Here is a 10,901-nt window from a genome sequence, read left to right as displayed (position 1 = left end):
GACTAATCAGGCTAGATTTTAGCATCTTTAGCCAATGTTTGTTCCACCGAATGTATAGCTTGAGAAACCAGGGTGGCTGTTTCCTCTTTTCTTGTGGTTCCTACAGTGAATAAACTTCCAGGCTGCTGACATGAATGGCTGCACAAAACCATGAAAGCTTTTATTTTCACGCTAAATTATTTACACCTTCAGCTAAATCCCATTTGTTTTGACACATGTAATGACTTCTATCTTTGTCATTGGCTCTCTCCCCATTTTCCTGATGAGTTGGTGCTAGGATATTTTAAAGTTAGCCTAATGTAATTATTGGAACACAATCTGTACTGTATAATAAAAACTGGAAGAGATTCATTTTGTAATAAAGTCTTTGGCGTTTTTTTTAAACATCTTTATTGCTTAGCTGTTTTCTTTTAAAGATTCTGCACAGAAAAGATTTTTTTTGAAGATGCTGAGCACCTGCGGATCTACACACGTTTGATACCAGTTCAAGCTCTGATATGATCTGTTGAATCAAGGCGCCGTTCTTAACAGGGCTGCTGTGCTTAAAGGTCATATTTGATGTGCAGACGTGTTTGTTCTATGCAGACTGAGTGCTGCTGGCTCTGCTTTGTAACCAGGCAACTGTGCAATAGACTTTAGATGCCACATCAGATCCTCATTGGGACACAGAAGGATTTGGCTGTAGAGATCTTAGCTGAAGTCTTGATCAGATCAGACACCGATGTCACATCAACACAGTTTAGGATTTCCAGGAGAGCATGGCTTCAGCCAAACTAAAGGCTGCAAGTTTTAATGCGACACCATCGTCGTTACAGTGTTCCTCAACAACATGGATAAAACAAAGTTGAGCTAACATAACACTGGATGAATTGAAATAGAAAGCATGGAGGATGTGGGATTCACATTTGATTGTGGTGTACTTTTGATTGCAGCTCCACTTTACGACATTCAGTTTCTAACTAAACAGAAAAGCCAAAGTGATTTGAAGTCATGCATGGCAGGAAAGGACAGGCTTGCAGTGTCTTCATGGAGCAGGTGGAAGGCAGTCTTTGGGGCTTGTTTGAGCCCACCGTCAGTTGATGCAGTGTCTGCAGCAGCACTCAGTGAATGATGCTGAAGCTCATCCTAAAATCCTGTTCAAATGTTTTTACAGTGCTGCACCGTAGTGTCCCATCTGTTTTCTTGAGTCTCTTGGATGGGTTGTCCCAATGGAAGCTGGCGCCGCTCACCACTCTCCGACTTCTGACGCATGTCAGGTCATGCTGAGATCTGGAGAGTGTCGCTGAGCCGTGGCCTCTCAGGGGTTTTTGTAGGAAGAAGACTTCTTCCCACTGACCATGTAGAGGGGTTGAAGTCTGCTTAAACACGTGGATGGGTCACAAAGGCCTGGTGGGCCAGATGGTCCTCTTGGACCTGCAGGTCCCGGGAGCCCGGGACTTCCCGCCTGCCCAGGTTCTCCATTTTTGCCATCTTTCCCAAAGCCAGGAACACCAGGAACACCAGGAGAGCCTGAGGTAAGAGCAAAACATTGAAAGTGTTGTTTTTTCTTCCATCTCACAGCTTTCATGATAGTTTTAGTGTTCATCTCTAGAACAGGCCTCCTACCTCTGATTGCCAAAACATTTTACATTATTTTAGGGATTCTTATTTGTATTTATTCTGTCATGTATCCTGCTGTACCTCTCTGAGCTTTTCCCTCCAAACCAGAGTCTCCGGTAAGCAGATCAGCTTCTCCTGGAGGCGCCGAGCTTCAGAAGGAAGCTCAGAGGAGGACAAGCATTTCTGTTGGTGTACTGAAGCTGTGGAAGTCTGGTCCCCTGATCATCAGATGGGCTCCTATACCGTCCACTTTTAAAATAGGTGGTATAACCCTTTTTTTGTTTTATAACTGTTCAAATATGTATTTTTTCTGTTTACTTTAATTCATTTAAAATTGTCATGAACGCTGCCTTGGCTGGGTCCTACTTTTTAAATAAAGATAAATTGGTTTGTGGTCTTCCAGAATAGTCCCTCCCCATCTGAGAGTTTTATCGTGTCCACTGAAGCTTTAGTTCTTCATCCAAAGACCTTCTTCAGTTTGAACTAAAGCTGCTTCAGTTGGTCAGAGACAAGTCCTCTTTGAACAGAAATCTTGGACTGATAATTGTTCTAGCTTATATAGAGCTGTCCTGACAGCAATATCCAGAACTCAGAGCACATCATCATTGGTCAAACTTCCCATAACAACCGTCATCCCAAGAATCCATGGGTAGCTAAAGCCCAGTTACCACTGAGCGCTCCGGTTTGGTCCGGTAAGGAGTGGTACAGTACAGTCCAGTTAATTCTGGAAAGCGTTTTCACTCAGTTAAGCCTTTTTGCCACTGAGCGCTTTGTTTTCATGGCACATGCGTGGTGTAGGCCGCTAGCGTGTCATTGCATCATTGTAGTGCAACAACTAGAAAAGCAACAACAATGGAGGTCATCCAGCTGCTTGTCTTTTTCTTGCTTTCCTTTTTGTACATTGTGTATAACAGGAACTTAATGTTGTTTGAAAGAAAATTGGGGCCCACTAACCTTTACCAAAAATAAGAATACTTCAAGTATATGTTATAAAGTGTACTTAAGTATAGAAAAGTACATTTTCCCAAGAAGTACACGTGAAAAATATACTGGCAGTTGGCTAACAGGTATACTTCTTGGGACTAAATTGGCCGACTTTTAGTTTATAAAAAGTTTACTTAAAGTAACTTTTCTGACATACTATTAGTAAACTGGTAATAAACCTTAAATTTACTCTAAGTTTGCCAAAGTTTACTTAAAGTTGCCTTTGTGACATACTATAGGTTAACAGGCAATAAACTTCAAGTTTACTTTAAGTTTATGAAACCACACATTGAAGTATATTTAATGTCACTTTTAAGGTTTCCTTTTAGTTTACCAGTAATAAACTTCAACTGATTAGTGTATAAAAATGCATTGTTAATGTACTGGAAATATCCCAAGAATACATCCACTCAACTTTTAATGTTGTGTAAGAAAATGTTTAAGAACAGTGACAAATATATGCTAAATATATTTAGACTTATAGTATAATTGTAGCTATAATCCAAGTGTACGTAACATGAATATATAAACTTGCAAAAATGAAATTTTAAAGATTACTGCATCCCTAAAAAGTACCTAAAATGAAACTAAAACTATACTTTCTTAATTTTAGTTTAAAAATAAAAAGGCATACTTAACCCTTTAACACCCGAGGTGTTGCTGGTGACACATAAACACAAAATCTTTAACATACTTCTCATCCGTTAACATGGTAATTCCAGTAGATCACGTTGATTGAGTAAACAATAAAAACATTACAGTAAATCACAGAACATAAACACTGGAGCTCCAGTGTTAAAGGGTTAAAACAAACCTGAGTATACTTTTTTTGGTAAAGGAAGAAGAATACCGCCGTAAAGAGAAAAACGGACCTCAGCCTTTAAACATGATAGATCTTCTAAATTTTTGCATATTTTAAAAGTAACTTTTGAACACAGAAAAATCCTATCAGCAGTTTTCTTTTTGCTTGTTTAATGAAAATGTTTTAACAAATAGGAGGAAACATTTAAAACTCTAACAGCTAATAAGAAGGTAATATGACAACAACAAACAAGCTATCAGCATGTGCCGGTGAATCTGCACATTGGAATTATTTGGATGATCCATGAATGGCACGTCACAAACAGGTGATGCTAAAAAACAACATGATAAACAAAGAAAGCTAACAGCAGCAGCTAAAGCAAAAAGCAAGGGGAGCAGATAAGCTCTCTTTAAAACAACAGCATTCATGAATCCTTTTCCTCTTCTGTGGAAAATTGTTCAGATCAGTTTGGTGAAATTTTACAACAATCATGGTCACACAGTTTTGTTTGTCTAAATCCTAAACTAAACGCCTTAACCAAAAGGATACTGAGCTCTAATATAAGAAGAGGAAGGTCAATTTACCTGGTGCACCTGAGCTTCCTTTTATTCCTACTCCATCCTCTCCCTTGTTTCCTTTGTCTCCCTTTTCTCCAGGATCCCCTGTGAAGTACAAAGACAAAAGGAGGGCACCAACATCAGCCACATGCTGTGATGTGAAAACACTACAGTGAGTGTGCCCTCTGGAATGCTCTGGTTCAGACAGTGATTGGGCTTAGAAAGTGAATGACAGTGAACCCGTTCACAGAGTACAACAACAAATGACTGGGAGTATTTGGATCTTTAGAAAAAACATTGCTGCACTCGCAGTTGTAGCAACATCTTAGCTAAAGCAGGAATTAATGTCTGCAGGTGGACAACATGCTGCTGCTGTCCTTTATTTGGATTCCATGAGGAGGACGCTGCAAAAACAGGCCACTAGAAATACTGTAAGTCAGAAGTCTAAATTTGAAAGACTTTCCCTTAAGTAAAAAAAAAACTACAAAAACTGACATTAACGGTCTTAATAAGAATTTGTTTTTTTTTGTTTTTTATTCTAGTCCCTGATATGTTTACTTAAAATAAAATTATTTTACAATGGAAAAACATGAATGATTATTGTCTAGCAAAAAAATAAAATAAAAAAAAGACAATTATTCTTGTAGTCTTCGCATAGCACGCCATGTTTCGATGAGACCCAAGCTGACAACCCCCGCAGAATCTCGCTGTCTCCCGGCCTGAGCTCCAACGCGGTAGGGTTGGGCACCGACTGTGTTTTATGCGGTTCCGGTGCCGAAGTGACTCTCTGGTTTTGGTTCCTAATCAGTGCCAATTTCGATACTTCGCTCCCAGCCCTGCGTTCCCCGGCCCTCTGTCCCCAGTTCCCGCATAGGCTCCGTGGTTCCTGCTCCCCAGTCCCCGGTTCCCGTTCCCAGCTCAGCGCTCCCTGCAGTGGCTCTCTCTCTCCCGGCGTGTGGAGCGGGCGAGCCCCGCTGGTCTCAGAGGCTGTCTGGCTTCAGCGTGAGAACCGCCGCGCTGCAACAGGACATAAACGCTCGTATTGGATTGGTATTTTACCCCCTGATCGGGTCACTGAAAACGTCCTGTGCCCAAAGCTGAGTTCCTGTTTGGGAGATGGGACGCAGTGATCTGTCAATCTTCAGGTATTTACATTTTGGCTGTGCCGCCTGATTCGCACCTCGTCGCTTAAATCAAGCTTCTGGCAGACCTTTGCACCACGCCTCTCGCTCAAATCATACCGCGGGGCTTCAATTCGCTTCAGAGCGCATCTGGACCATTGAATAACATTCGAGCTGTCTGTTTCTGCCACTCAAATCGCGTTTGGTGTGAATGTTAAGATTCAGTTTTTTGCATTGGAGAGGGGCTTTTTCTGCATGGCTCCTACATCGTACGTCTCCCTCTTTTAACTACATGTCCAAAGATCTTGAACTACAAATAAACTGGATCAATCTGGTTGCATGCTGGGAAATGTCAGTTTTTTTCAAGTCACCCGTTGGTTGTGACTTTTAGCCCCTCAACAAATATTCACATTATCCCATTCACATGAAAGCTAGAAACATAAAGTATCTTGAGAAATCAGAAAATAATTAAATCTTTGGTGTGAATTTAAACAACCTTAAAAAACAACCCCAATAAAAATTGTGTTTGGTGTTTTAACATGTTCTTGTGACATTTCTTTTAGGATGGAGGACATAGATAAAATAATTTAAGATTAAAACTGCCTTTCTGTGTATTTCTTTATTCAAATTGTATGTATCAAGGTTTTGATGCAGCAACTGAAATGGGAGGGCCACAAACTTTCTGCTCCATTACAATTCTGATGCATCCACAGAGAAATAAATACATTAACGCCTTCCTTGTCTGAGCTGGTATCTGGCTCCAAACTGTACGGCTGGGTAGATCCAACATTGCTGCCGTTAGCTTGAGAATGTGAGGGGTTGTAAGCTTGCAGGAGAGAAAGTAAGCAATGGTATGATGGGATATCAGCCGTACCGCCCACAACTTAAAGGTGAATTCCTAGTGAACTCCTGCCGTTCTGCAGAAACTATGTCCTAGAGAACAACACAGGTTTTTGATTTAGTCTAAAAATGGCATCATCATAAATAAAAGACCATAGGGAACACGTATATAAATGATAAAATATAGCTGGAGTGGGACTTAAATGTATACCTTCTTCTAGTGAATGTGTTGGTTCACGAAGGTTCACTGCTTTGAGGTTTATCCATTATTTAAGTTTTCAATGTACAATTATGTCAGCTCTGAATGTTAAAGATTTGAATAAATTAAAAAAAAAACTGCCGTATCAGCGTTTAATGAAGACAATGTTTGCATGTTGATTAAAAATCTGCTGAAGGCAGAATATTGGTCATCAAGCACCTGTGACAAACTGACCTTTCTTCCCTGGTAAACCTGGAAGCCCAAAGAAGCCCGGAGGACCTTGAGGACCCGTTGGACCTGGGACCCCAGCTGCTCCTGCTTCTCCAGCTGGTCCAGGGGGTCCAGGAGGCCCGACCAGTCCAGGGGTACCAGGAGCACCAATGGCTGCCGGCCTCTTTAACAGTTCCTCCATGAACTCTTTGAGTTGTTCTAAATGAAGAAGCAGTACGTTTGTTCAGGGGTCTTACCACAGTCAACATGGGGTCAGACGAAATTCAAACTGCACCTTCAACAACTGCTGAGCACATTTCACGCAGCTTCTCGTCGTTCACTTTCGGGCCCTGTGAAAATCAGCCTTGTTAAACTATCGAAATGATTTGCAATCAAATCATTTGGACAAAATACGAATGCTAACACTGCTAACAAAATAACTGTTTTCTATGTTCAATGATGAATGTTGATGAAACCTATCAATGTAATCCAGTCTTTGTCAGGATGGTGACTCAGTTGTGAATGATGACAAAATACTGTCAACATAATGTTCCCTAAAGTCATTCGCTAAGAATCAGGATGCTAATGCTCTACTTGACTGAGCATTACAGAAGTTTGGTGAATATTTTCCTTTGTTTTAAAACATCACACAGAGTATGAAATTAAAAAGTATCTTGCCTCGATCAGACCTAGATATTACTATTATTCACCCTTTTATTACTTCTCATTTAGATGACTGTAACTCTCCTTTTATCTGTTTTAACAAATCTTCGCTAAATTGTCTTCAGCTTGTCCAAAACTCTGCAGCAAGGCTTTTAACAGGAACCAGTAAACAGACACACATTACTCCACTACTGTCTGCTTTACATTGGTTACCCATTAAATTCCGAATTGATTTTAAAATGTTACTTTCAGTTTTTAAAGCCTTGCATGCTCAAGCCTTTTAATCCCATACTCTTGGCCAGATCCTCGAGGTCTTCCAACAAAAATCTATTAAGCATTCCAAAAACCTGCTTTAAGACCAGAGGAGATGTTTCCTTCCAAGCTGTTGCTCTTTGGAACTCTCTCCCATTGCTGTGGCGTCAGATTGACTCAGCTGAGTCTTTTAAATCCCAGGTCAAGACGTTTTTATTCAGGAGAGCTTTTAGTTTATTTTAGCCCTTGTTTACTGTGTCTTACTGTGTTTTTAGTTGTTTTATTATTGGTTTGTATTACTTCTCTGTGTTTTGACTTGATTTTATGCTTTTTTGTAAAGCGTTTTGTGATTCTTTCTGTGAAATGTACTATAGAAATAAAAAATATATTCTATTCTATTCTGTTCTATGTTGGTTCTCTCATAATTGTAATACTGGACCGACCCAACCAAAAGTGTCTTTGGATTGATGTTGTGGACATAAATGTGACCCCATCTTAAGTTCCATAGCTAAGTATTAAGGCTAAAAACACTAACAGTTCTAGAATCCTTTAATTGGTCTCCTCAAGGGTTTGTTTTTTTACACAGCTAAGTGTGTCACCTACAGGCAAACCTCTTGGCCCTGGTGCTCCAGGAAGGCCTGGTTCTCCTTCCATGCCTCGAGCTCCAGCAGAACCTGCCAGACCCTGATGTCCCGGCTGGCCTGGTCTGCCCTCAGCTCCTGTGGCTCCTCTCAGGCCTTTTTCTCCACGCTGCAATAGTAAACATAAATATCAAAGCAATATTCAGCACCTTCTCACATTACACTATCACTACTGTTGAAGGCTTGTGGACATGCTTGGCAGCTCTTTGTGAAACAAAAGACAGTCATCTGTGCTTTTTATATGGAATATGTTTACAACAGTGAACCTATGAAATTAGCAAAACAATAAATTTACAAAATATATACAATGAAAGCTTTTTTTTGTGTCTGTATTGTCTTCGTCAACAGTTTGGTATCATGTGGAATCGCTTGTAAAAGCACCAGGAAATAAACTTGAGTTTTCATAGAGTATACATCTCTAATGACACACAGGTAGACCACCACCAGATCACCAGTGCTTGACATAACTGGAGAGCAACAAATACTCACTAAATAACAGTTCTATTTGAACAAATAAAGTTTATGTATACCTCTCCTTTGACTCCAGGCACACCTGGAGGGCCCTAAAAACAGACAAAATAAAGTTTGTGTTTGTAGATCAACTACAACATGACTTGTATGCCATAACATGAAGACATGACTCAGTCATTGCCAATACCTGATCTCCTTTGACTCCAGGGTCTCCTGGCAGACCTGTGTCTCCCTGGTTCAAGACAGTGATAAGTTTTAATTCAATTCAATTCAATTTTATTAATATAGCCCAAAATCACAAAGAAAATTGCCTCATTGGGCTTCAAAACAATTTACAATTCAAGTAGACTGTAAGAACTGTTCTGCAGTGGAAACAGGTCTTACCAGACTTCCTTTTGGTCCCTCTGGTCCAATGGGCCCCTACACAACATAAAACATCTTCACATGTTTTACGGAACTCTTTTTATCACTACATCAGGGAAATTCTAAAAGAAAAGGAGGCCCGTCCCACCTGGTCACCTTTGTGTCCAGTATGACCCTTCAATCCTTTTTCTCCTTTGTCACCTTTGTCTCCTTTGTCCCCCTGAAAGTATCACATTGCTTAAACCACTTAGTTGTTCTGCTGTTTTGACTGTATGTTTTTTGGATGAGTGGAACAAACATTTCTTCTGAGTCCCATTAGATCAGATATTCTCTAAGCCCTGATCTGATTCAACAAATACACCTCTGTGTCATTTCTAGGTTTTTTGAAATGTTTCAATCAAGAATGCAAATTAGTTTTCCTTGTCTCACCTGGATTCCAGGTGGACCAGCTGGTCCCACTGGCCCCTGTTTTCCTGTCTCACCCTGTAAAACAAAATGCATCAGTTTAAGATGACTTGTACAGATCAACATTTCAAAACAGAAAGAAACACAAAGCCCAAACCAAAATGTTTGGAGTTTTGTCAAAGTGAAGGCAAACCGACAGGTGCTCCTTTTTCTCCAGGTTGTCCATCCTCTCCATCTTCTCCAGGTTCACCCGGTTTTCCAGGTAATCCGACAGGTCCAACTGGTCCTTCAGAGCCAGGCTCCCCCTAAATCCACAGGATCATTGACAGGCAACAACTGACAAATATTCTTATCTTTTATGAATCAATCCCATAAAGAGGAGAGACCTGAGTACATAAAAAAGTCCAAAGTATGTCATTGATACTTGTTGCATCAGAGAGGAGAGAAACATCTTTACCTTTTCACCAGGTGGCCCTGCTACTCCCTGCTTCCCTGGGAGTCCCTGAAAGCATTAAAATAACAAGAAAGTGACTCTGGTGGAACCACAACACAAGAAACTACATTTAAAACAGTGAGAAAAAAAAACTCAGCATTTATGTGACTACATTTATGGGCTGTAGTGGCACCACCATCTCTTTATGCAGCAGACCAGCTCTGAACCTGCTCAGAACCCACCCAGAAGCTTTGGAAAAGAGGCTGTGCTCAGCAGGTAACAAGAATTTTGAACTTTTTTTTATTTCAGTGAAATCATAATGAGATGACAGCAGGCAGTGAGAGTAAGCAAAGCAGACTTACTGGAATACCCACAATCCCTCTGATACCAACAGCTCCGGCTACACCAGGCTCCCCCTGATGAAAGAAACATAGATTTCCAAGAATCCCAGCCCAGAATGAATGCTCTGCTCTAGCATATCCTACTGGTATCAGATCAGGTAAAGCGGAGGATTATATATGAAGACATGATGTTTTTTTAAGGCGAGTTAAAAGTATTATTTTCTGGATAAGAGACACCAATCTTTTCAGTCTGATTTGGCGGGAGAGTCCTCAAATGCTTCAGTAGAGTTTTAATCAGATTTGGTGGACAAGAAATAGATCATTATTTAATAATCATACGAATATTTATGGCTTAGTTTCAAGTCATTAGTAATCTAAATGACTTAGATATGATTAAACACCCAAGTTTTCAAGTGACCATGGAAAACTGCAGGATATCCATAACACATTCTTTGTCCACATTAACTGCTTTCACAGTTGTAACATTTTATCTTCTTCAGTACATGGAAACTTTAAATTAATTTCAAGAGTAACCTTGGGACCAATGGCTCCAGGAAGTCCATCCAAGCCGTCTTTTCCAGGCTCCCCCTGTAAGACCGCATAGAACAGTTAGACTACGACCTGTTCAAACCATTACTGCGTTTTTTCATCGACCATTACCCACCACTTCTCCTTTTTCTCCTGAAGCGCCTGGCTCTCCATTAGCTCCTACAGCTCCCTAATCAAGATCAAATAATTATCTTCTCTCCAATCTCTTTTGGGCTTTCCCAAACAGCTCACGAGACTCACATCATCTCCTTTGGGACCTGGCAATCCTTGGCGCCCTCGAATTCCCTCCAGTCCCTGGGAAAGCAATAGTGACCATGACCTCAATGACAAAGACTAATTAAAGAAAGATGCAGAACTGGTTCATGAAAGCCTGCTTACAGGAGCCCCAGGTGGGCCTGTGGGTCCAGGGATGCCGTTGTACCCAGGAGGACCCTACAAAGGATAGGAGTTCAGTTTTTAAAATAAATTTCC

At 40.6% G+C, this 10,901-nt stretch overlaps 1 protein-coding gene across 3 annotated transcripts in view; it reads right to left on the bottom strand.

The window, feature by feature from the left end:
• Window positions 1-738: 738 nt before the first annotated feature.
• The window catches only part of LOC112136330 (collagen alpha-1(IX) chain), a 36,544-nt gene continuing 26,381 nt past the window's right edge, over window positions 739-10,901 (bottom strand). For all 3 annotated transcript variants that reach the window (XM_024257953.2, XM_024257955.2, XM_024257954.2), the window contains 17 exons: window positions 10,809-10,862; window positions 10,671-10,724; window positions 10,546-10,599; window positions 10,416-10,469; window positions 9,903-9,956; window positions 9,565-9,609; window positions 9,305-9,412; window positions 9,132-9,185; window positions 8,851-8,922; window positions 8,724-8,759; window positions 8,527-8,571; window positions 8,399-8,431; window positions 7,831-7,977; window positions 6,608-6,662; window positions 6,337-6,531; window positions 3,970-4,047; window positions 739-1,509 (listed from right to left, as the gene is read on the bottom strand). In XM_024257953.2, coding sequence (XP_024113721.1) covers window positions 1,298-1,509; window positions 3,970-4,047; window positions 6,337-6,531; window positions 6,608-6,662; window positions 7,831-7,977; window positions 8,399-8,431; window positions 8,527-8,571; window positions 8,724-8,759; window positions 8,851-8,922; window positions 9,132-9,185; window positions 9,305-9,412; window positions 9,565-9,609; window positions 9,903-9,956; window positions 10,416-10,469; window positions 10,546-10,599; window positions 10,671-10,724; window positions 10,809-10,862 — 1,350 coding nt within the window. In that variant the 3' untranslated portion in view covers window positions 739-1,297. The remainder of the gene's footprint in view (window positions 1,510-3,969; window positions 4,048-6,336; window positions 6,532-6,607; window positions 6,663-7,830; window positions 7,978-8,398; window positions 8,432-8,526; window positions 8,572-8,723; window positions 8,760-8,850; window positions 8,923-9,131; window positions 9,186-9,304; window positions 9,413-9,564; window positions 9,610-9,902; window positions 9,957-10,415; window positions 10,470-10,545; window positions 10,600-10,670; window positions 10,725-10,808; window positions 10,863-10,901) is intronic.

The sequence above is a fragment of the Oryzias melastigma genome, linkage group LG11 (assembly GCF_002922805.2).
Source record: "Oryzias melastigma strain HK-1 linkage group LG11, ASM292280v2, whole genome shotgun sequence".
NCBI classification, from domain to species: domain Eukaryota; kingdom Metazoa; phylum Chordata; class Actinopteri; order Beloniformes; family Adrianichthyidae; genus Oryzias; species Oryzias melastigma.
Note: the sequence above shows the minus strand (reverse complement) of the source record. Positions and strands in the feature narration are given on the sequence as shown.